Source organism: Salvelinus fontinalis, chromosome 23 (assembly GCF_029448725.1).
Source record: "Salvelinus fontinalis isolate EN_2023a chromosome 23, ASM2944872v1, whole genome shotgun sequence".
Lineage (NCBI taxonomy): Eukaryota > Metazoa > Chordata > Actinopteri > Salmoniformes > Salmonidae > Salvelinus > Salvelinus fontinalis.
This window is the reverse complement of record NC_074687.1, coordinates 30,623,585-30,648,937: the sequence shown is the minus strand read 5'-3', so window position 1 is coordinate 30,648,937 and position 25,353 is coordinate 30,623,585. Positions and strand designations below refer to the sequence as shown.

The window sequence follows — 25,353 nt, the reverse complement described above, 5'->3', positions numbered from 1 at the left end:
GAATTATGTCAGTCCAAATAGCCAACATAAAAATAACGTTTTTATGACCCATTCCATACTGGAGAGTAAGTCTGTTAAGATGTCCATGCTAATAGGTTTTGGCCATTGTCAGTGACAAATCTTAAAAGGCCCAGCGCAGTCCAAAAACATGTTGCATTTATTTAGATAGATATGAGGTGTGACTAACCGGCTCAAAGCCCATAACAAAAAAGGGAGACAACGTAGAAAAATCTATTTTTGTTATTCCTTAACTAAAGTAAACAATATACAATTAACAATGGTGTATGTAGTCAGTAGTGCAAGTGAGTGGTTGCTTGCATAGACGTAATAATGAGGGGTGTTGAAAGGTGCCAAAGCAAAACGACCAAAAACAGCCACAACCAAAATCCAACAAGTGCGTCTGCGTTGAGAGTCTCTTCAATGAATGGGGAAAAGGTCTATTTATTCCGGGACAAACCCAAGCATGTCCCATTTCGCTGACGACCCTCCCGGCTCCACCCACCGACATCCTATAATAAAGGAAAACAAGAGCAAAGAGAAAGAATACGGCAGACAGAGTGGGAGGGTCGTCACAAGTATAAGAAAGGATTGAAATGACCACGTGAAATTTCAGATTGTTTTGGTGTCATGTAGTTTTGACCTGCCTGGTAACATCACCAAGCCATACATTTGTTAGACCAAGAGTTCCAAACCTCTGCCAACAACAGCTAGTTTTCAGTTTCCCTCAGACCACTGACAGTCCTAGCAAAGATTATTGCTTGAGAAATTGCTCTTTGCTAAGTTGGGTTTATTTGACCATATTAATTGAAAACAAGCACAGGTCCTTAAATTGTTCAAACCTTTAAGGCTTGAATTAGTGCAGTAGTCAGTCCCCAGATATACATGTAGGTAGTTTCCAAATGTTTTTAATACTTGGTTCCATGTTTAGTCACTGCATGAGTGGAGAATAGATCTAGTCTGACTGACACTGGCCATGGATACACCCAAAATAAAGACCATAACATTATTTGCACAATTCCTCAACTCATCATTAAATTAGCTAATACCCTCAAATATGGGGTTGGTGAGGGCTCACTGGTAAATTAAATCCTTTCCAGCAGTGGCTGCTTGTTACCACCTCTGCACCAGGGGTCTGTCAGTTGACAAGATTGTCCTCCCAATGGTGCCAGTCGGATAACACCACATTACATCTTTTGTTTAAACATATGCCATACCCAACTCTGCTATCAAGCAATAGCATATGACTGACGCCTGCAACAAAAAAGTAAAACATGGACATTACAGGCTTAGTGAGTGTGCATAATTGTATGGCTTAAAAAAATAAATAAAAAAAAGTTGACCATAATCATGCACATAATTTATTCAAAAGTAAATTCATAATCAACACAAATATTTACTAGCCATGTCAACAAAAAAATTGCCTAACTACAAAAATGATCTAAACATGTGAGACACGTATGGGATGCCAGGAATTCAGAGAATGACAGTTGAGTACTGACCTAACCTCACTGGACATGCAGTACACATGGCAAAAAGAGGAGCACATTCAGAAACCCTGACCTCTAGTAGTCCAATTTGCAAACATGTCCTAATAGTCTAAGACAGAAACCCCTGTTCAGACTCCTGTTAATTCCACCAAAGACATTCATGAGTGTAATTAGCCAATTAACTAATAATTTAGCTATAGTGGCACCACCCATTAATTCTATTGGTCTGCATCACTTTGAGGTCACTCTAGAGTGAGCTCAGCATCCATCAATCCTGAGCTGTGGTGGAGAAGCAACGTGAGGAAGATAAAGGCAGAGATTACTCTTTTCCTTAGACATTGTAGTGGTTTCTAGTTTTGATGTTGGTGGTAAGTATCTTTCAGACAAAAGTTTTTTTTTTTCATGTTGTAAGTCTCGTGGTTGTGGTTTGTCAGACGTTGTAGTCCGGAGCTTTGCACTGCAGCTGCCTCAGACTGATCTGTAGTGTCATGAAGGCCGCTACAGTCACGTGGAAGAGGATCTGCCACACGTTCCTCAGTTCAAACAGGCAGATGTTGGACAGACAGATCAGGGCGAAGGCCAGGAATGACTTAATGTTCCTCCTCACAGAGAAGTAAGCAAACAGGTAAAACTGCAGAGAGAAAGGGCAACTGTGAGACTAGAGCTACTGCATTGTATTGAAAATGAAGATCACTTGCAGAAAACCAATCTTTTTGCTTTCAAACCATGTCCAATTTTGACCAAGAGAGCTACGATCAATGATTTTTTTTAAAATCAGGATGCCCCAATTTAGTGCACGTGTCAATCTGCTACGAGAAATCAAAAAAGCCATAGACTCCATTTAAAACAAATACATTTTTCGCACTTTTCAATGTACCCAAGGACACTTCGAGTACAATGTGAAAATTGTAGCTAGACTACACAACCAAAAGTATGTGGACACCTGCTATTAGAACATCTCAGCCACAAGAGCATTAGTGAGTTCGGGCACTGATGTTGGGCTGGCTCGCAGTCGGCATTCCAATTCATCCCAAAGGTGTTCGATGTGGTTGAGGTCAGGGCTCGTGCAGGTCAGTCGACAAACCATTTCTGTATGAACCTCGCTTTGTGCACGGGGTCAATGTCATGCTGAAACTGGAAAGGGTCTTCCCCAAAACTGTTGACAAATATTTGGAAACACAGAATCATCTAGAATGTCATTGCATGCTGTAGCGTTAAGATTTCCCATCACTGGAACTAAGTGGTCTAGCCCAAACAATGAGAAACAGCCCCAGACCATTATTACTCCTCCAAACTTCAGTTGGCACTACAGATTGGGGAAGGTAGCGTTCTCCTGGCATCCGCCAAACCCAGATTCGTCCATCAGACTGCAAGATGGTGAAGCATGATTAATTTCTCCAGAGAAGGCGTTTCCACTGCTCCAGCATCCAATGGCGTGTGACTGCTCAGCCATGGAAACCCATTTCATTAAGCTCCCGAACAGCTATTGTGCTGACGTTGCTTCCAGAGGCAGTTTCGAACTCGGTAGTGAGTGTTGCAACGGAGTAGACGATTTATGCGCTGTGCTTCAGCGGTCCCTTTGAGAGCTTGTGTGGCCTACCACGTTGTGGCTGAGCCGTTGTTGCTCCTAGACGTTTCCACTTCCCAATAACAGCACGTAGTTGACCGGGGCAGCACTAGCAGGGTAGAATTTAACAAACTGACTTGTTGGAAAGGTCACATCCGATGACGGTGCCACATTGAAAGTCACTGAGCACTTCAGTAAGGCCATTCTACTGCATGGAGATTGCATGGCTGTGTGCTCAATTTTATACTCCTGTCAGCAACCTGTGGCCAAAATAGCCTAATACACTAATTTGAAGGGGTGTCCACATACTTTTGCATATACAGTGAATTTGGAAAGTATTCAGACCCTTTGACATGACAGCCTTATTCTAAAATTGATTCTCTTTACTGTCAATAACTTATTTAAGGCAAACCGCAAATGCCACTATTGTGCCTAATCCTTATTGTGGCTAGCTTCACAACACATAACCCGATGCGGTCGAGCCTCACTAGCCAGATGAAGCTAGCTGGCTGCTTATAACATTAGCAACTTAGCTACTCAGCTTGGGCAACAGAGTTATTTATTTGCATGAACTGAAGTTCAATTTCAATAGGCGAACAAGTGGCAACCTAGTTAATACTTAGAAGGATTCCTAAATCATTGCTAAGAATGAAAATGACTGCAGGTTCTACTGGTCATTGTTTACAGGCTGGTTGTATTGGTGCTAGCTAGGTACCAAGCTAAAGCTAGCTACCCCAGAAGTTGCGGTCAAACAAATGATGCTTTATTACCAACACGGTATTGTAAACACGTCGTTCGTGGCCAGTGTTTGCAGACTTTTGTACAGCTTTGACAATGCTACTGCATCTTGACACGCAAAGACGCAAATGGCAGTTCATAGTATGTGTCGTGAAGCTAATAGCAGTGACGCCATTACTGTGCAACATCTGAAAAATTGCGCACTTGGTAGTGTGTACCGGTGCTCGACCAGTCGGCGAAAGCAAACATCACCCACGACAGAACGGTTGATTGTCAAGGGCAATGAATTCCATTATCTTGGCTTCAATGGATTTCGCACTTTGAGTTGTCTTGCTGAAATTGTTACTTTGCTGACTGCTCGATCCACACAGCATACATTGTGGGATGTTTAGGAATGCTGTGTTGCACATAATGACTCCAAGGAAAATTTGGCACTAAGTCATGTACGTACGTTATATAGATATGCACGCCAGCTTTGACATCGGGGCGTTAAACTAGACATCGGTCGATACCCGATGTTGGCATTTTCAGCTAATATTGGCCGAATCCGATATATCGTGCATCCCTAAAAATAGGTTTAGAAATGTTTGCAAAATTATAAAAATCTACTGAAATATCACATTTACATAAGTAGTCAGACTTTTTACTCAGTACCTTGTTGAAACACCTTTGGCAGCGATTATAGCCTTCTTGGGTATGACGCTACAAACTTGGCACATCTTTATTTGGGGAGTTTCTCCCATTCTTCTCTGCAGATCCTCTCAAGCTCTGTCAGGTTGGATGGGGATTGTCGCTGCACAGCTATTTTCAGGTCTCTCCAGAGATGTTTGATCAGGTTATAGCTGGGCCACTCAAGGATATTCAGACACTTGTCCCGAAGCCACCCTTGGGTTGTCTTGGCTGTGTGCTTAAGGTCGTTGTCCTGTTGGAAGGTGAACCATCACCTCAGTGAGGTCCTGAGTGCTCTGGAGCAGGTGTTCATCAAGGATCTCTGTACTTGAAAAACCATCTTCACACCACAATGCTGCTACCACCATGCTTCACTGTAGGGATGGTGCCAGGTTTCCTCCAGCCGTGACATTTGGCATTCAGGCCAAAGATTTCAATCTTGGTTTCATCAGACCAGAGAATCTTGTTTCTCATGGTCTGAGTCCTTTAGGTGCATTTCGGCAAACTCCAAGTGGGCTTTCATGTGCCCATTACTAAGGAATGGTTTCCATCTGGCCACTTTACCATAAAGGACTAATTGGTGGAGTGCTGCAAAGATGGGAGAACCTTACAGAAGGACAACCATCTCCATGGAGGAACTCTGGAGCTCTGTCAGAGTTACCATTGGGTTCTTGGTCACCTCTGACCAAGGCCCTCCTTCCCTGATTGCTCAGTTTGGCCAGGAGGCCAACTGTAGGAAGAGTATTGAGGGTTCCAAACTTCTTCTATTTAAGAATGGTAGAAGCCACTGTTCTTGGGGACCTTCAATGCTGCAGAAATGTTTTGTTACCCTTCCCCAGATCTGTGCCTCAACATAATCCTGTCTGAGCTCTGCGGACAACTCCTTCAACCTCACGGCTTAGTTTTTGCTCTGACAACTGTGGGACTAATTATATATGAGTGCCTTTCCAAATCATGTAGAATCAATTGAATTTACCAAAGGGTGGATTCCAATCAAGCTGTAGAAACATCAAGGATGATAAATGGAAACAGGATGCACCTAAGCTCAATTCTGTGTAAAGGTGTCTTTAAAAAAATAAAATAAATGTAATACATTTGCAAAATTCTGAAAACCTGTTGTCACGTTATCATTATGGGGTAGCATAGATTGATGCAGAATTTATTTTATTTAATACATTTTAGAATAAGGCTGTAACATAACAATGTGGAAAGAGGGAAGGGGTCTGAATATTTTCCAAATGCACTGTATACTGCATATGGTCTAACACACCCCCCCCCCCCCTCTGTACACAGAGTTGTGACGTAAATCATGCTGTGATGTAAAGTGCAGGGTTGTTAGTCACTCAGCAGTGTCAGCCAGGCAGAGGCAAGCAGCTCTTACTCGCCATCACTTACCTGATACAAACAGGCTGCTGTGCCCAGGAAAAAGGCAATCATGTCATTAAAGTCTTCATCGTTGTGACTCTGCAGATGCACAGGACGGGTAAGGAGGTAGAGAAGGGAGAAGTATAGATTGAGGTAAATTAATGTATAGCCACGGAATGTTTAGCAGCAGGTAGGCTTTCACAAAGACTTGGTGAAACCGGAAACAACCAGCTAACAAAAGCACTGGGCAAAAATAGCTCCTGAAATGCTTAAGCTCATCTCCAACTAAGAGGTGTTTAAATGATTCCTATGAAGGCTTGGTTTTACATATTATAGTTACAGGTGTTCACTTTTGTCATACCCATAGAAGTAAATAAAATGCAATGTATCTCTACGTTCTTACTGTACCTGCATAAAGCCCTCTATGGCATGAAACCCTTGGAGTAGATTGAGGCCTCCACAGAAGATGCTTAGCACACAGGAGATGATGCCAGGTAGAGACACCGGCTCAAGCTGCTGGCTGGGAGCTGGGAGGAGAGGAAGGGAACTGTAAAGAATCAGCAGTAATGACCTGCTGGCCAATGAGCCATAGACACATTAAGAAGCTCTGATTGATAAAGCCACATCCTGTCCTGAAGGACATCACAACACACTCCCTGCCAGACACTTCACTGACGTAGGGTTTGGTGTGAAGTAGTCGTGACTACATTAATATCAATATTAAAAATGGCTACATATAGCAGGATTAGTTTATGGGTTCTGAGAATAGGTGTAAAAGAAATGGTAAAGCACTACACCAGGGCTATTCAACTATATTTTTTATGGGAGTCACATTCAAAAAGTGAATTGCTGGAGGGGACAGACACCAACAAAAACCAAGAAAGAGACAACCAACAGCAAAACTAGAAACTACAACGTCTAAGGAAAAGAGGCATCTCTGCCCCTGCTATATTCCTCATGTTGCTTCTCCACCACAGCTCAGGATTGTGGGACGCTGAGCTCTCTAGAATGGCCTCAAAGTGATGAGGACAAACATAATTAATGGGCGGTGACACTAAAGCTAAATTATTAGTTAATAACTATCTCATACGAATGCGTTTAGGGTAATCAGGAGTCTGAACAGGGGTTTCTTAGCTTATTAGGACATGTTATCCAATGGGACTACTGGATGCCAGGGTTGCTGAATGTGATCCTCTTCAGAAGAACTATCAAAAACACATGCCATACAAGGCACTTAAAATGTTGATTACAGTAATCAGGTAGTTTTAAAAATCCTCTGAAACCTAAATGTTTCCTCTTTACTCCCCTAACACAGAGATAGTGAAAACATGGACCAGCAAGCTATTTATTTGATTCTCTGTTTTAAGAAACATTTGAATCTGACCTTGCCATCATCTCAATAAAAGTTATAAATAACAAATAGATGGCAATCAAGTAGCCCAATTCCAAATTTCAGTCTGAAGGAAATATGCTTTGAATTAATTTCCCCCAGTCATTAGGTTGTAGCATTACATTTTAACATGTTGCATGAGAGAGAGGCACGTACAGTATGTGTTCCTGGAACATACTTCCTTCAGACTGAAATTTGGGGTCTTAGTTTTCATGCTTGGGGTCATAATATCTTAGTCCAACCATGAAAGAGCCAAATTCTTAGCGAAGCACTTTTAAAAAATTAAAATATGCCAAATTAGCGCTAGAAACCACACTAATAGGCATTGTAGCATTTTGACAATAGGTCAGAATTGTTTTTAATTCATGTTCACTATGGAATAAATGTATATTTTTTAAATTTATTCAAAGTATTCATTGTGATGCAATGCTATTTCTTTTCTGCATCAACTCAGCATTCATTTAATCCATAAACTGCACTTTGTCATCTCCAAACATTACCAGTTGTATTGCCTAATTGGTGGGAATGGCTAAATCAGAACAGGTGCCTGCAATGTGTAATCGGGGCCTGTTTTTTCTTGTTTCCTGATTGTGTGGAAAAACCATTTGTTTTAGCCATCAGCGTTTAATTTATAAAAGTACTTCATTTATTTTAAAAACTGCGGACTTACAGCCATTTATTTTTCAGTTCCTCTTTCAAGCCTTTAAGATGACAAGGTATCAATCAGCCAGCCTGTCACAAGGGGCAAGACTAAATTGATAAAAGGGTGAGATCTAGCCCTCGGGCCTTCAGTTGAATAGCCCTGCACTACACCATCATGTGCAATCTTAGAATTCTCCCAACATCTGAAAAGAAACCACTGATTCAATCCCAAAATGTGGAATCTTAACTACAGCGTTAAAACAATGTGATTATGAATCCTTCTACTCTTCCCATATCCACAGTGAGCGATAGGAACGTGAATAGGAAAGCAGTGGTTCTTGAGGGAGACAGAGGAGCTGTGGTGACCCAGGACAGAATCCCTTAGCTGAGGTTACAGATGTGAAGGTGTCAGAAGTTACTGATCCAGAGTATCAGGGGGGGGGGGGGGGGGGGGGTCTATGGACGCATGTCTCAGTCAGGGATCACTAATGGAGTGGCCGGGCCAGACACACACAAACAGCTGCAGGGTAAGGTGTCATTCAGAGAGCTGCCCCATAAGGCTTTCATATGATTAACTTTGGCTCTGTTCCCAACCAAGCTGTCCATGAGGTATGGAATGGATGGAAGCCATTTTAAACATGTGCTAACGTGACAATGGGAGATACCTTCAGTAAAGGCTTAGATAAATGGGATAAGGGAAGATTAGAATGAGCTAGATGGAATGCAGATGAAATCCATTTGTCATTCAGTACACAGTTAAGTGATTATGTTAAAGCTTATATGAAGAATCATATTTTACAGTGCCTAAAAGCATCAAAGGCAGCTAGGTGCTTTGATTGAAAAAGGCCTCAGCCAACAAGTCACTAGCCTACAGTATGTCAGGCTACCTATTCTATTGGTCAGCTTGTGGAGAAAGAAATAGCCTATCCAAACAGACTCTGGGACCGTTGTGAAAGATAAATCCCAAATTCACACAAGTAGGCCTAGGTCACATTAAAATAAAAAATATTTTAAAAAACAATGAGTGATGCAACAGATCAGAACGTTTAGCTTAAAAGATGTTGATAAACTAGTATTTATTCACATAAGCGCAGCAATGCACACAAGGCAGTAGGCTATGCAGTAATGTTTGTTCCACAATTAGAGGGAAAACAGTTGTCAAAATGGCACTGCACATGTGAGCAGTTTCATGTGACAGATAAAAATATACATTAGAAAATTTAGAGAGATCTAATAGGCTACTTTGACATGCCTCATATGTATTTAAACATTCAGGTTTCAAACAATGAAGTATGTCTAAATACATACTGCCTCCAGCTCATTACAAAGTTGTGTGACACTGATTAAGCCTGCCTTCAGTTGCTGCGGTCAAAATAACTGAACTCGGAAAGAGCTGACTTCCGAACATGCAAGACAACTGGGGGGAGTGACTTGTAAAAATCTATTTCAACTGTCATCCAACTCAGGAACTCTGGCTTCTTTCTAGAGCTCACTTTCCAACCTGATGATCACTGACGTCATGATTTGACCTAGTATTTTTAGTTGCCAGTTTTCTTGAAAGCCCCACAAGATGCTGCAGCAGAATGCTCTGCATCTGTATGCTGTACGCGTGTGATAAGATGCTTAACGAATATACTGTACGTGCCAATTGAATTCAACTAAATTATGCAAATTAACCTATAGACCGATAAGCACGACCAGTCAAATGTATTTACGTCGACTGGTATGTCAATCATTGAATAGGCTACAAATCATGTCGCAATGGGAATTGTTTTATCCCGGACAATTGGCCAGCACCAATATTATTCGTCAGCTTTAAAAAAAATATATATATAATAATTTAAATCCAGCCAAAAGCCAGCTATTACCGGCAACCCCAGTGCGTACATGTGTGGAACTTACTTATGCTCTTGTACTGGAAGAGCTTGCGGCGCGGGAAGCCGAACCGTAGGTCCTCAGGGGACAGCTGGTATGTCGGTATCATCTTGAGCTCTGACTGCATGTCAGCCAGGTTGATCTTAGAGGTCAGAGAGCGGGGGCTATTGTAGCGCTGCATCGTATCCTGGAGGAAGTCGTCTGGAAGTGCCAGTAAAAAAAAGGGTATTAAAAAACAACCTACGCTGGAAAGGAATGTCATAGCAGCAGTTATATAACTACCATTATCATACTAATCATGTAGGTACAACAGGGTTTTAATTTGAAAGTGTTGCTTTAAAAACAAACCCTGTTTGATTTGACAGTAAGGCAAAATATGCATTTGTAGGGAAAACATACTCGGGTCACAGATCATGTTGTCATGCCATACTGACCATATGAGTTGGTTACAGGACCAACAAACATGGGACCAGGCTAGGGAAAACAGAGGAGAGACTCACCAAACTCGTTGAAGGAGTAAGGCCTCACAGTGTTGCGGACGAGAAAGCCGTCGCACCTGTCGAGAATCTCCCTCTGCAGCTCTTCTAGGAAACCAAAGGCCAGGGAGTTGGGGCAGTTCTCCGTACACACCGCCAGATATCCTATTCCCAGAGAACTGGTGAAACTAACACACAACCATCATCTACTGCAATTGCAGTGCTGAACAGTGGGAAGTACAGTATCTAAGTACACCAACCAAATCAGAAAAACTAAGAAATGTCCCCTGCATGTGATGACCTTCGAGACCAAATTCAATTAGTGTCTGTAACAAACACTGGCATCATACCATCCGTTTGGAGAATGATCTCTAAGATATAGCCTAACACAAAAAAATCTTCACCAAAGACGTGTTTCCAACAAATTCATTAATAAAACTACAGAAAATCTATTCAACATTTTAACATCAGGTGGCTTGAAGGCTTGTTAGTTGTGTGACTGCATTGTAGAGCGATGCCAGTATGTTAACCACTGTAAATAACTTCAGAAAGAAACACGACACTCACCCAATAGGCATTGAAAAGAGAGGGGAAGTGGGAACAGCGAGCTCCCTCTCCTCCCCCCTCTCTGCTTATGATGAATAACAGTAATTTGGAGAGTGCCAGGCAGGGGCTGACTAAAGGCCCCACCCACCCGGAGCAGAAACCCTTAAAGGTCCAATACATCAGAGTTAGGCATTGCCCAAAAGGATCTTTAAATCGTTCCATTGAATTAACCAGTGATTTAAATGCCGTCTGGCACATCCTCAGTTACTTTCCTTCAGTGTCAAGGCCAATGTTGAGCCTTGATTAAAGGACCTTGAGATATCAAATGAGGCTTCAGACTGTAGAGTGGATGGCCAACCAACCCTGCTGCTGGAGAGAGGGATGCGCATGTGTGTATACACTCCTTTTTATTCAAGCCAATATCTGCTGTCTTAATGGGACCAATTAGCTAATAACCCATTTCCATGTAAACAGACAATTGCTAAGCATTTTATAAAATGAGGACACAGTGATAACAACACCATTCAAAGCAAAATTATACTATCAAATATTATTGGTCACGTACACATTTTGTAGAGGTTCTTGCAAGTGCAGAGAAATGCTTATGTTTTATAACTCCAACAGTGCAGTAATACCCAACACACACAGATCTCAAAAATGTCAATGAAGGAATTAAGAAATATCCTAATTAGCAATATCAGTCCAGAATATAAATGTATGACGTGTGGATAGACATTATGGACAGTAAATGAATAGAAAATGTGTTTACAGCAGTAGTTATATAGGATAAGCCTAGACCACAATACAGAATATACATATGGTGGGTAAAAGAGTATGTAAACATTAAAGTGACCAGTGTTCAATGACTCTGTACACAGAGAGCAGCAGTCTAAGGTGCAGGGTAGAGTACTGGGAGGTAGCCTGCTAGTAACAGTGACTAAGTTCAGGGCAGGGTACTGGGCAGAGGCCAGCTAATGGTGACTATTTAACAGTCTGATGGCCTGGATATCTAAACGTTTTTTCAGTCTCTCGGTCCCAGCTGTACTCTCGGCGTCTTCTAGATGGTAGCGGGGTGAACATGCCGTGGCTCTGGTGCCGGAGGTCCTTGATGATCTTCTTGACCTTCCTGTGACACCAGTTGCTGTAGATGTCCTGGAGGGCAGGCAGTGTGCCCCCGGTGATGCGTTGGGCTTACAGCACCACCCTCTGGAGAGCCCTGCAGTTGTGGATGGTGCAATTGCCATACAAGGATGTGATACAGCCCAACAGGATACTCGCGATGGTGCATCTGTAGAAATTTGTGAAGGTTTTAAGGGACAAGCCAAATTTCTTCAGCCTCCTGAGGTTGAAGAAGCACTGTTGCGCCTTCAACACATTGTGAATGGATCACTTCAGTTTGTCAGTGATGTGCACGTTGAGGAACATGAAGCGTTTCAACCTCGCCACTGTGGCCCCGTCGATGTGGATGGGGGCGTGCTCTCTCGGCTGTCTCCTGAAGTCCACGATAAGCTCCTTCATTTTGTTGACGGAGGGAGAGGGTTTTTTGGGGGGGGTTTTCTGGCACCACTCTGCCAGGGCCCTCACCTCCACCCTGTCTCGTCATTGTTGGTAATAAGACCTACCAATGTTGTGTCGTCTTCAAACTTAATTGAGTTAGAGACATGCGTGGACACAATCATGGGTAAACGGAGTACAGGAGGGGGCTGAGAACGCACCCTTGTGGGACCGCCGTGTTGAGGATCAACGTAGTGAAGGTGTTGCCTACCTTCACCACCTGGGGTCGGCCCATTAGGAATCCAGGACTCCGTTGCACAGGGATGGGTTCAGACCCAGGGCCTGAGTTTAGTGATGAGCTTGGAGGGCACTATGGTGTTGAAGGCTGAGCTGTAGTCAAAGAACAGCATTATTGTAATTATACATAGATATTCCTTATGTCCAGATGGGATAGGGCAGTGTGACGGCGATTGCGTCATCTGTGTATCTTTTGGGGCGGTACGCAAATTGTAGTGGGCCTAGAGTGTCAGTAAGTTGGAAGTTCCTTAACTCTCAAAGCACTTCATGATGACAGAAGTGAGAACTACAGGGTGATGGTAACTGAACAAAATGACTTTTGCTGTCTTGGGCACAGGAACAATGGTGGACAGCTTGAAGCAAGTGGGGACAACAGACTGGGATAGATGTTGAATACATCCGTAAAAACTCTAGCCAACTGGTCTGTACATGTTCGGAGGACACGGCGTCGGATGCAGTCTGGGCGGGTATAGAGAATTGCTAGCAACTTTTGGTGGTGAAAATATCAAAGTCTACTACAAGAGTTAATATAAAATCTTGGATAATACCACTATGATTCACAGTTAAGCCAAACTTACTGGATATTGAACTTTCCTGTCTTCAGAGAGCAGCGGCTTGGGAAAGTGGAGAGTTTCTCAGACAGAGTTTTGATCTGCATCTTGGTTTCCTGTAGGCCTTCGTCCTGCTCATAGTCTGTGGTGGCAGACAGGGGTAGACCATCCGTACTCCTCATCACCAAGGCAAACAGGACCATGGACATCTTACTGCTCTACACGCACTCCGGACTGACACCTTCAAAACAGAGCATGTTCATAGATTCAAGGGCATGATGATTGTTAAGTCATGAGCTTTCTGATACAATTTAACTAAAACTGATAAATGTTTCCTAAAATTGCCAGATTAGCCTGGCAGCATATCAATATTACCATCTAATCTAGACTGCCACGGTTCAGTACCTTGGATAGCACCTTGAGGAACTGCTAGTACTAACGACAACTGTGTGCCCACGTCACCGTCTAGACGCTCGCTAGCAAACTAGTTAACAGGGTACATGTGTCTTGAGTGAGCCTGAAACATTTGTCAGTTTGCCATGATATGGTCCACGCATAAGCGATTGTCTAGGCATTGCTAGCTCAGCAACACTGGACAAGTAACGTAAATTCACCCCATTCCGTACAAATGTGCGCAACCGCAACATTCAAACGAGGCTACAAAGAAAACTAATGGGACTGTAGCGACTGTGTTGACTTCAAAATCGGGGGTGTGAACTAGGTTTCTATTCAAGCGTTGATCGACATGGTAATGGCTCTATAGTATTGGAGAAAAATTGGAAAAAAAACAGACCCTCCGTTACATCGTGACCTGTCATGTCGTAACGTACAGCACGCATAAAGCAACTATTTCTGTCTTACAATCAAGGGGTAAGGGGGGATACCTAGTCATTTTTTTAATAATCATTCTCAAAGGCGCCGTTTAGATCACTTTAGCACCGCCCTAAAAACGCCATTCAAATAGGTATGTAATGACACATTATATAAACTCTTTATAGTGTTTTATTTACATTTGAGGCGATAAGGTGATAAGTTGGACAGATCAGTGAAAAAAGCAATTTTCCCACAAGACATCTGTTCTTCTCACTATCACGCATTAGTTTCGCTTCCCCACCCGCCATTTTTAAAAAGACCCGATGGGGCTCATTGCCTGCTTTAATTATGCAGAAACGGGCAGCGTTTAGGTCATGTAATTGATCATGTTGGAAAGGGGAGAAATTGTGCTTTACAATGGTATTGCCATTACAGTTAATCTGGAAGCATTACGTTTTGGGGGCGGTAAAAATAAGAGAAATTGTACGGACCAAGGCGATGTACGACTTTGCGTGAGTTTACGTTAGCTAGTTACCTTTTGCAGCAGGATAATGCTGGGTAAACATTTGAGGATTGCGAATTTAAAGATAGTGATAGTTGCTAGTTAGCGGTTTAGCTTAACTTACATCGCAAGTTCAATAGTCTGAGTTTTTAAAAGCATTGCAAAAGTATTGCAAAATCTAGCTATATCTATGTCGCATAATTTCACAAACAAAGGCGCCACCTTGCTAAAGTTACCTGGCTAGTTAGTTAACGTTAGTTCCTCAAACAAGCCATTTGCGCTCTCCTACCTGCTGTCAATTAGCTAACTAAAGTTACCAGCTAGTTAATGCACATGGCTACTGCTGTAGGACGCTAGCTAGGAAAAGCAAAACTAACATTGTCAAGCATGGCCTTCAAAACACATGGACAGGAATTGTTATTTTTGCAAACTAACCTGAAAAGACACGTGTCAATGCACCGCTGCGAAGTTGATGCTACGGTAACATCACAGGGCACGTTTCATTTTTATAGCTACATCCATTCTTCTTCTATGGTATTGTAACGACCCTGGGTTTATAAGCGCGGAAATCGACTCTGCCGCACGAGCATGCTTTTGCAGCACAGTCGATAGCGCGCCAGACCTCGGGGTCGAAGGTTCGAGACCTGCTCCCTGCCTGTTTCATTACATTGGTGTCAGAAGTGATCGGACCTTGCATCCACGACTGTGCGTGTGCTTGGCTGGTGAGCGCGTTCCTGTAAGACGTAGAGTCGCAAACTAGCGCGAGGTCGCACGCGCTCTTTGAAAGGAGGACGTAGTGTAACGACCCTGGGTTTATAAGCGCGGAAATCGACTCTGCCGCACGAGCATGCTTTTGCGGCACAGTCGATAGCGCGCTGGACTTCGGGCTTAGAAGGTAGGTCGAGGGTTCGAGACCTGCTCTCTGCTGTTTCATTACAGTATATTGGCGATCACACAATTTAATGTGCATCCCGCCACCTACTATGCGGGATGCAAACCGAACAAAATAAATATTTTTTTTCTTTTCTTTTTTATTGATCTGATGCTTACACAGGCTCAAGGGGAACATGGGAGGGCGGGTCTTACCCCTTACAAGTCTTCAGATGTAAAATCCTTAAGTCCCAAAAACTTTTCTGCCACAGCTACAATAATGTTCAGTTTCTTAGACTTCTTTGAGACTTGTGCTGTACGATTTATAACTGTGGCAATGAACGCAAAAAAATCCACCTTTTTAACACACAGTATCTTTTGTCTGGAAGCAAACATTTACTAAAGGATGTGGTGTATCCACTACCATATCTTCACTAGCGTCACTTGTTTTCTCAATTCTTTTAAATCGCCTCCACATAGGAGATTCGATTGACCGCTCTAACTTTTGCAACCTCAATCTCCTTCACCCTTACAGGGCACTCCATGAACTCAAGATCCCCACCACAATTGCAACACCATAGTCCTTCTACACACCGTTCTTCAGTATACTCTGTTTGTCTGCACACCCTTTAAACATGGCCAAATCCTTTACAATTCTTACAATGCAGGGGTTTGGGGACGAAGCCTCTTATGGCGTATCTTATAAAACCAAGCAACACTTGCGTAGGTATTTGCTCTTCATCAAAAAACAACAGGACCAACAGACTTTCGTCTTGTTCGCCATTCACCCAGTGGGTCAGACGCCGGGCACCAACAACACCAGGAATTCTCTTCGGGTATTCAACCTGAATATCCGTTATCACCCCTGAGATTACTCCTGTGATAGGTGCTCTACCCCCGAAGTTCAAAACACAAAACTTTAGTTGTCCGGATTATTTTGAGACCCACTGCAATCTTCCTCTGTTCTTCAGAAATACAATTAATCAAAATAAGACCACGCCTTGTCACTCTGACAGACTCCATTTTTCCAAACGTATACTTCACCATTTGACACATCAAACGGGTTTCCCCACATATGCATCCTTACTCAACAAACGCATCCCAACAAGCGATTCATTATCATTCACACACGTATCCTCCACTCCAATTTTAGACAATTTCCTTTATGTTCCAGTTTTTGATACTACTCTTGTCCATTCAGAACATTCGTCTTCACTAAATTTGCATCCACTTCTGCCATCTTCCCACCAAGCATGGTCCGTTCCAGTTACATCCATTGGAAAGCTAGCTAGCTACTGTACACACAGGATAGAAACTCTGTCTGTTTACCAGACAGAGTTTAGATAGACATCAGAAAATTGTATCTGTCACATTATGGCATCTGTGAGAGCATGGCAGCACCATCTTGATTTTGAAGTAGACCATTTCTTCTTCTATGAGTTGGCAAACAAACTGAAAGTGTGCATACTGTCACATAGAGCAGTGGTTCCCAACCTTTTTCAGCTACTGTATCACCAACTGAATTATGCTCTGCCCGAAGTAACCCTGAAGCAGTGGAGGCTGCTGAAGGGAGGACGGCTCATAATAATGTCTGGAACCTAGCTAATGGAATGGCATCAAACATATGGAAACCATGCGTTTGATGTATTTGATACAATTCCACTCATTCTGCTCCAGCCATTACCATGAGCCCGTCGTCCACAATTAAGGTGCCACCAACCTCCTGTGCCCTGAAGTACCCCCTCATGTGTATTTCACCAGTAAGCCTATCGTCTCATGAGTCCTATCAAGTACGCCCTGTGGATAGGCCAAGTACCCCCAGGGGTCCTTATATCCCTGGTTGTGAACCACTGAACTAGAGTGTGTTGTTTGAACAGGTATAAAGGTTGGCGTTTTACTGTCACCTGCAGTTCTGGAATGTTTCCTCACGAGTATAATTCATTGGCTGAGCCCTCCTGGTGATCTGGATGGAATTATGTGATCCTTCCTTAACCCATAGGAAGTCCCACCCAGTTGACTACTTCAAAAATGTGAATGTACTCAATGGCACAAGAAGGGGGTATCTGCATCCCAATATTCTGTTATTCAGAATGAGTAAGTCAGTTTTACACAAATAATTGTACATGTTCAGTTATGAAACTGACAATTGTTTACTTACGCAATACGGCCCTAGCGGGTGTGGTATATGGACAATATACCACGGCTAAGGGCTGTTCTTAAGCACGATGCAACGAGGAGTGCATACAGCTCTTAGCTGTGGTATATTGGCCATATGCCACAAACCCCCAAGGTGCCATATTGCCATTATAAACTTGTTAACCAACGTAATTCGAGCAGTAAAAATAAATGTTCTGTCATACCCATGGTATAAGGTCTGATATCGAACCACCCAGCTAATAATTTTGATTAAAAGTATTGATGATGCGTGTGTTTACTGTGACTGTATTGGCTACTAGGTAGCTACTTCCCACACCGTTGCCAGACAGTAGTGCTTGTCAAGCGGGAGCAAAGGGTATTGTGTCCTGGTGTTATTGCTGTGTTGTTTCCGTTCATGCCCTCCCCATTGAGTAGTAGACTGTACTTACAGTACATTCGGAAAGGCTCTTCTCCCCCAATTGCTCAGTTTGGCAGGGCGGCCAGCTCTAGGAGAAGTCTTGATGGTTACAAACTTCTTCCATTTAAGAACGATGAAGGCCTTCAATGCTGCAGACATTTTTTGGAAAATTCCTTCGACCTCAATGCTTGGTTTTTGCTCTGACATGCACTGTCAACTGTGGGACCTGATATAGACAGGTGAGTGCCTTTCCAAATCATGTCCAATCAATTGAATTCACCACAGGTGGGCTCCAATTAAGTTGTAGGAACATACATTTTTTTATTTAAAATTATTATTATATTTTGGGGGGGTGGGGGGGGGGGTATATCAGCTTTAAAACTGCACATAGATTGTGGCTTCCATCAATGTAATTGTCGGCATCATTTACAATCCCCCATATATTTTTTTGTAAATAATATACAGTACCAGTCAAAAGTTTAAACACACCTACTCATTCAAGGATTTGTATTTATTTTACTATTTTCTACATTGTAAAATAATAGTGAAGACATCAACACTATGAAATAACATATGGAATCGTGTAGTAACCAAAAGTGTTAAACAAATCAAAATATATTTTAGATTTTATATTCTTTAAAGTAGCCACTCTTTGCCTTGATGACAGCTTTGCACATTCTTGGCATTCTCTCAACCAGCTTCATCTGGAATGTTCCCACATATGCTGAGCACTTGTTGGCTGCTTTTCCGTCACTCTGCGGTCCAACTCATCCCAAACCATCTCAATTGGGTTGAGGTCGGGTGATTGTGGAGGCCAGGTCATCTGATGCAGCACTCCATCACTGGTAACTCTAACGAACATATCCTTTGCAGCAGAGTTAACTCTGTGTCTTCCTTGCCTGTGGCGGTCCTCATGAGAGCCAGTTTCATCATGCGCTTGATGGGTTTTGCGACTGCACTTGAAGAAACCTTCAAAGTTCTTGACAGTTTCCGCATTGATTGACCTTCATGTCTTATAGTAATGATGTACTGTCCTTTCTGTCTGCTTATGTCGTAGAATCACAACATTATGTTAATCACTTTACTTTTATATTAGAGTGTATTCCTATGTTAAAACATTCCCACTGTCTGTTTTTATTAGAGGCAACAGAATAGGGTTCTTAGAACTCTCATGTGTCTTTGTGAAGAGAGAGAAGCCTCTGAGATTTAATGCTGACAGTAGATTTACGATGGCTTGGTGATAATCTAAAGACTGCATTCCAATCCATGATTAACACTTGTTGGCTGCTTTTTCTTCACTCTGCGGTCCAACTCATCCAAAACCATCTCAACTGTGTTCAGGTCGGGTGATTGTGGAAGCCAGGTCATCTGATGCAGCACTCCATCACTCTCCTTCTTGGTCTTTGGCCTGGTTTGCTAACTACATCTCAGCAGAACATCTGCTGTATCAGCCACTGCCTGTCACCAAGGGTGTAACCCAAGGCTCGATTCTAGGCCCCACGCTCTTCTCAATTTATATTAACAACATAGCTCAGGCAGTAGAAAGCTCTCTCATCCATTTATATCCAGATGATATAATCTTATACTCAACTGGCCCCTCACCACATTTGGTGTTAAATGCTCTACAACAAAGCTGTCTTAGTGTCCAACAAGCTTTCACTGCCCTTAACCTTGTTCCGAACACCTCCAAAACAAAGGTCATGTGGTTTGGTAAGAAGAATGCCCACAGGTGTTATTACTACCTCTGAGGGTTTAGAGCTTGAGGTAGTCACCTCATACAAGTACTTGGGAGTATGGCTAGATGGTAGACTGTCCTTCTCTCAGCATATATCAAAGCTGCAGGCTAAAGTTAAATCTAGACTTGGTTTCCTCTATCGTAAATGCTCCTCTTTCACCCCAACTGCCAAACTAACCCTGATTTAGATGATCATCCTACCCATGCTAGATTATGGAGACGTAATTTATAGATCGACAGGTAACGCTGCACTCGAGCGGCTTGATGTTTTTTACCATTCGGCCATCAGATTTGCCACTAATGCTCCTAATAGGACACAACACTGCACCCTATACTCTTCTGTAAACTGGTCATCTCTGTAAACCTGTCGCAAGACCCACTGGTTGTTGCTTATTTATAAAACCTTCTTAGGCCTCACTCCCCTCTATCTGAGACATCTACTGCTGCCCTCATCCTCTACATACAGCACCCATTCTGCAGTCACATTCCGTTTTAAATGTCCCCAAAGCACACACATCCCTAGGTCGCTCGTCTTTTAAATTCGCTGCAGCTAGCTACTGGAACAAACACTCAAACTGGATAGTTTTATCTCAATCTCTTCATTCAAAGACTCAATCATGGACACTCTTACTGACAGTTGTGGCTGCTTTGCGTGATGTATTGTTGTCTCTACCTTCTTGCCCTTTGTACTGTTGTCTGTGTCCAATAATGTTGGTACCCTGCGTTGTGCTGCTACCACATTGTACTGCTGCCATGTTGTGTTGCTGCCATGTTGTTGTCATATTGTGTTGCTACCATGTTGTTGTCATGTTGTGTTGCTACCATGCTGTGTTGTCATGTGTTGCTGCCATGCTATGTTGTCGTCTTAGGTCTCTCTTTATGTAGTGTTGTGTTGTCTCTCTTGTCGTGATGTGTGTTTTATCCTATATTTTTATTTTATTTTTAATCCCAGCCTCCATCCCTGCAGGAGGCCTTTTGCCTTTTGGTAGGCCGTCATTGTAAATAAGAATTTGTTCTTAATTTGTTCTTACTTCCAGGATTTTCAGTTCTGCTTCACCACCTCAGAGTTCACCACCTCATGGCAGTGCCTGAATGTAGGTATAATGGCAGGATGTACAATTCCTCCGTTGGCATTCATAATGGCAATGGAGGTTATCATCAGATCCTCAAAATGGGTTGCTGGTGGACAGCGAGTCGACTCTGGTTTCCGCCTCCCTCCACTCAGAGCTTACATGGACGACATTACAACATTGACCACCACTGTCCCATGCACCAGGAGACTGCTCAGAAAACTCGAGGAGAACATCAGCTGGGCCCGCATGAAGATTAAACCATCCAAGTCACGCAGCATCTCGATTGTGAAGGGAGTACTCTCTGACCTGAAATTCTTCATCGGAGATGACCAAATCCCAACAGCGTCTGAGCAGCCGGTAAAAAGCCTTGGAAGGTGGTATGATGCAAGCCTGAAGGACAAAGACCAGGTGCAACAGCTGCGCAAAGACATCAGTAGTAGCCTACAGTCCATCGACAACACCCAGCTACCTGGAAAGTTAAAGGCCTGGTGTCTGCAGTTTGGTCTCCTACCCCGGGTGTTGTGGCCCCTAGCAGTGTATGAGGTTCCAATCTCAACAGTGGAGAAGATGGAAAGAGGAGTCACAGGCTACTTAAAGAAGTGGCTCGGAGTTCCATGATGCCTTACCACCATAGGCCTCTATGGAGATGGTGTCCTCAAGCTGCCCCTCACCAGTCTAACAGAGGAATTCAAGTGTGCAAAAACCAGGCTCCAGATGACACTGAATGAATCTTGTGACCCAGTGGTGAGCAACAACGCGCCGAACTTGGCAACTGGGCGCAAATGGAGGCCAGGAAAAGCAGTCCAGGAGGCAACAGCAGCCCTCAGACATGCTGACATTGTGGGTCATGTTCAGCAAGGGAGAGGAGGCCTTGGGCTAACTAGCTGTGCTGCTTGGAGTAAAGCCACTGCACCAGAGCGGCAGAAGATGGTAGTGCAGGAAGTACGCCATCAGGAGGAGGCTGCAAGGTGGGCCAAGGCAGTCTCTCTTGCCAAACAGGGACAGTGGACTCGATGGGACAGTGTGGAGAAGAGGAAGATCAGCTGGAAGGATCTGTGGGCCATGGAAGCGAGGCAGTTGAGCTTTTCCATCAGAGCAACATATGACATCCTTCCAACACCAGTTAATCTTCACCAATGGTATGGTGAAGATCCGGACTGTGCCCTCTGTTCCATGCCAGCCAACCTCAGGCACATTCTCACAGGGTGTAAAACAAGCCTCACCCAAGGACGCTACACTTGGCGTCACAACCAAGTCCTTAAAAACCTTGCGTCCGCCCTGGAGGACAAGCGAGCTGCCACCAACTCCCTACCACCCCCAGCAGCATCACACCCCTTACGAACAACCTTTGTCCGCGAAGGGGCTAAACCACCGAAGAGCGGCTCTACACCATTAGAGCGAGATCCGCTGCGCTTGGCCCGCGACTGGAAAATGCTAGCTGACATTGGCCGGCAACTTGTGTTTCCTCCGGAGATCGCAACCACCACCCTAAGACCTGACATGGTGCTCTGGTCCCGTTCGCTCAAGAAGGTCTTCACCATTGAGCTCACAGTACCCTGGGAGGACTCAGTAGATGAGGCTTATGAGCGAAAACATCTGAGCTATGCCGATCTAGCTGCCGAAGCACGGCATCATGGCTGGAACACAGAAGTCCGACCAGTGGAGGTGGGCTGCAGAGGTTTTGTGGCAACATCTACAACCAGACAGCTTAGAGACCTGGGAATTAAGGGCCAGAGCCAGCGTTTGGCAATCAAAGCTGTATCAGAGGCGGCAGAAGGCAGCAGTCAATGGCTCTGGATGAAGAGGAAAACCCCAGCTGGGCCCCGAAGTGAGAGGGCCAGGAGGTATGCGGTCAACAATGCTTGACTCAGGGAGGAGGACGCCCCTGCCATGCATAGTCCCATGGGATGTTGGCTATCAACAACAAGGCAACTCCTATGACTAATTGGGAATGGGACGCAAGCGTAGGATTGATCACCCTGTCGCTGGCCGCCTTTGGGAAGGGTGTATAGTGTGAAAGGCCGAAACACCCTAGGAACCAAAGGTACACTACTGACGATGCGCTCCCCAAATTTCACCAGGCTTACTGTTCATGAACTCTTGGAAGTGCTTGCACAAAGGATAGTAACATCTCATCCTGTGTTCTTGGAATCTAACTGACTTGCCTAGTTAAATAAAGGTTAGAATATAGAATAAATTGGAGTCTGTGTGCCTGTCTGTCAGTAACAGGGAGAACCAATCTCCAGTTTATTTAAGGAAAGGATTTAGTATACTAGGTTGCATTAGTATTTCTGTATAAAAAAGTATTTGGCGCCATGTAAATTTTAATGTCTGTTGCATGAGAGCATTATGTACCTTTGTATAATTTCAACATATCTGTTTCTTGTCACAAGGACTCAGGAAGACTATAAAGAGTTGTAACCAAATCCTGTTTATTTGGGATTTAACTTTACACAATTGGGTGACCGTTAACGTTCCATTACTGCAGTAGTCTTTAGGTACCTTTTGGCAAACTCCAAGCGAGCTGCCATGAACCTTTTACCGAGGAGTGGCTTCAGTCTTGCCAATCTACCATAAAGGCTTGATTGGTGGAGTGCTGCAGAGATGGTTGTCCTTCTAGAAGGTTCTCCCATCTCCACAGAGGAACTCTAGAGCTCTGTCAAAGTGACCATTTGGTTCTTGGTCACCTCTCTGACCAAGGCCCTTCTTCCCTGATTGCTCAGTTTGGTCGGGCGGCCAACTGTAGGAAGAGTCTTGAGGGCTTCAAAGTTCTTCCATTTAAGAATGATAGAGACCCCTGTGTTCTTGGGGTACTTCGACGCTGCAGACATTTGTTGGTACCCTTCCCCAGATCTGTGCCTACGATACATTCCTGTCTCGGAGCTCTATGGATAATTCCTTCGACCTCATGGCTTGGTTTTTGCTCTGACATGCACTGTCAACTGTGGGACCTTATATAGACAGGTGTGTGCCTTTCCAAATCATGTCCAATCAATTGAACTTACCACAGGTGGACTCTAATCAAGTTGTAGAAACATCTCAAGGATGATCAATGGAAACAGGATGCACCTGAGCTCAATTTCCAGTCTCATAGCAAAGGGTCTGAACACTTATTTAAATAAGTTATTTCTGTGTTTTATTATTTATAAATTTGCTAAACTTTCTAAAAAGCTGTTTTCGCTTTGTTATGGGTGTAGATTGCTGAGAATGATTATTTTTTAAATAAATTTTACAATAAGATGTGGAAAAAGTCAAGGGGTCTGAATACTTTCCAAAGGCACTGCGGATGCTTTTTATTGTCCAATGAGGGGCTTTGAAGCCACCAGTCTGCCATATTGACACTCCTCAGAAAAGCAGTCCTCCATAGTATTTCATTTAAATGTTAAGAACAAGATTACATGTTTTTAAGTATTTTGTTGTTGTTGTAGTCGGGACAGTATTTTTATGTTTAGCTCACATAATATCATTTAAACATATGCATTAAGGTGTCTGTAATATAATAAACGTGGCAAAAACAAATGTAGACATTAGTAAATGCAAATCTATTGCTTCCAAAATAATTTATACAAATGTGGGGGAGTGCCAAGATGGAGGTGTGGTGGCTTCAGCACCCCCTGTTAGTCATCTAGTGTATATATTAATTATTGGTTTGTACACATCATTGGAATGTACCCATAGAATTAGGAATTAGAATAGACAGGGACCTTCTTACGATGGGTTTTAAAGGGCAGCCATTTTGGCAAGGGAGTTGGTCAACCATGGCTTGCCAGTGCTGTGATGTGTAAAATAATTAATTTGAAAGTTATCTACACTGTATGTTTGTCAGCTAGCTAGGTCAATTTTTTATTTTTTCCCTTTTTTCTCCCCAATTGAAAGTTACAGTCTTGTCCCATCGCTGCAACTCCTCTACGGACTCGGGAGAGAGCCATGCGTCCTCCGAAATACAACCCTGCCAAGCCACACTGCTTCTAGACACACTGCTTGCTTAACCCGGAAGCAAGCCACACCAATGTTTCTGAGGAAACACAGTCAGCTTGAAGGCGCCTAAAGTCAGCTTGAAGGCGCCTGGACCGCTAGAGCACATTGGGACAAGGAAATCCTGGCCGGCCAAACCCTCCCTTAAACCAGACGACGCTGGGAAAATTGTGCGCCGCCTCATTGGTCTCCCGGTCACGGCCGGCTGTGACACAGCCTGGGATCAAACCCAGGTCTGTAGTGATGCCTCAAGCACTGCGATGTAGTGCCTTAGACAGCTGCGCCACTCGTGAGGCCCCAAGCCAGACGGTTTTAGAGGAATGATTCCATAAAAAAATCAAAATAACTGCCAACATGCCAACATTCCATTCAAACAATGCAGCCAATAACAACATTAGCCAGATAAGAACTATAATAATATATATATACATTACCAGTCAAAAGCTTGGACACACCTACTCATTCAAGGGGTTTTCTTTATTTTGACAATTTTCTACATTGTAGAATAAAAGTGAAGAGATCAAAACTATGAAATAACACATATGGAATCATGTAGTAACCAAAAAAGTGTTAAACAAATCAAAATACACTGCTCAAAAAAATAAAGGGAACACTTAAACAACACAATGTAACTCCAAGTCAATCACACTTCTGTGAAATCAAACTGTCCACTTAGGAATCAACACCGATTGACAATAAATTTCACATGCTGTTGTGCAAATGGAATAGACAAA

The 25,353-nt window shown here is 43.3% G+C and overlaps 1 protein-coding gene across 1 annotated transcript; it reads right to left on the bottom strand.

The window, feature by feature from the left end:
* Positions 1 to 1,345: 1,345 nt before the first annotated feature.
* LOC129821109 (vesicle-trafficking protein SEC22a-like) lies at positions 1,346 to 15,019 on the bottom strand. The gene is made up of 7 exons (XM_055878411.1): positions 14,848 to 15,019; positions 13,125 to 13,338; positions 10,234 to 10,397; positions 9,761 to 9,934; positions 6,235 to 6,353; positions 5,857 to 5,925; positions 1,346 to 2,118 (listed from the first exon to the last, which is right to left on the bottom strand). Exons 2-7 carry the CDS (start codon positions 13,304 to 13,306, stop codon positions 1,918 to 1,920), a joined length of 909 nt encoding a protein of 302 aa, XP_055734386.1. The 5' UTR covers positions 13,307 to 13,338; positions 14,848 to 15,019; the 3' UTR covers positions 1,346 to 1,917.
* Positions 15,020 to 25,353: the final 10,334 nt, after the last annotated feature.

What these genes read in the sequence shown, in the direction of transcription:
- LOC129821109 (XM_055878411.1), bottom strand. Translation starts at nt 13,306, where the DNA reads ATGTCCATGGTCCTGTTTGCCTTGGTGATGAGGAGTACGGATGGTCTA. An exon ending in TTACTCCTTCAACGAGTTTG is followed by an intron (nt 9,935 to 10,233) that starts GTGAGTCTCTCC and finishes TGGCACTTCCAG; the next exon opens with ACGACTTCCTCCAGGATACG. An exon ending in CCATAGAGGGCTTTATGCAG is followed by an intron (nt 5,926 to 6,234) that starts GTACAGTAAGAA and finishes GTGCATCTGCAG; the next exon opens with AGTCACAACGATGAAGACTT.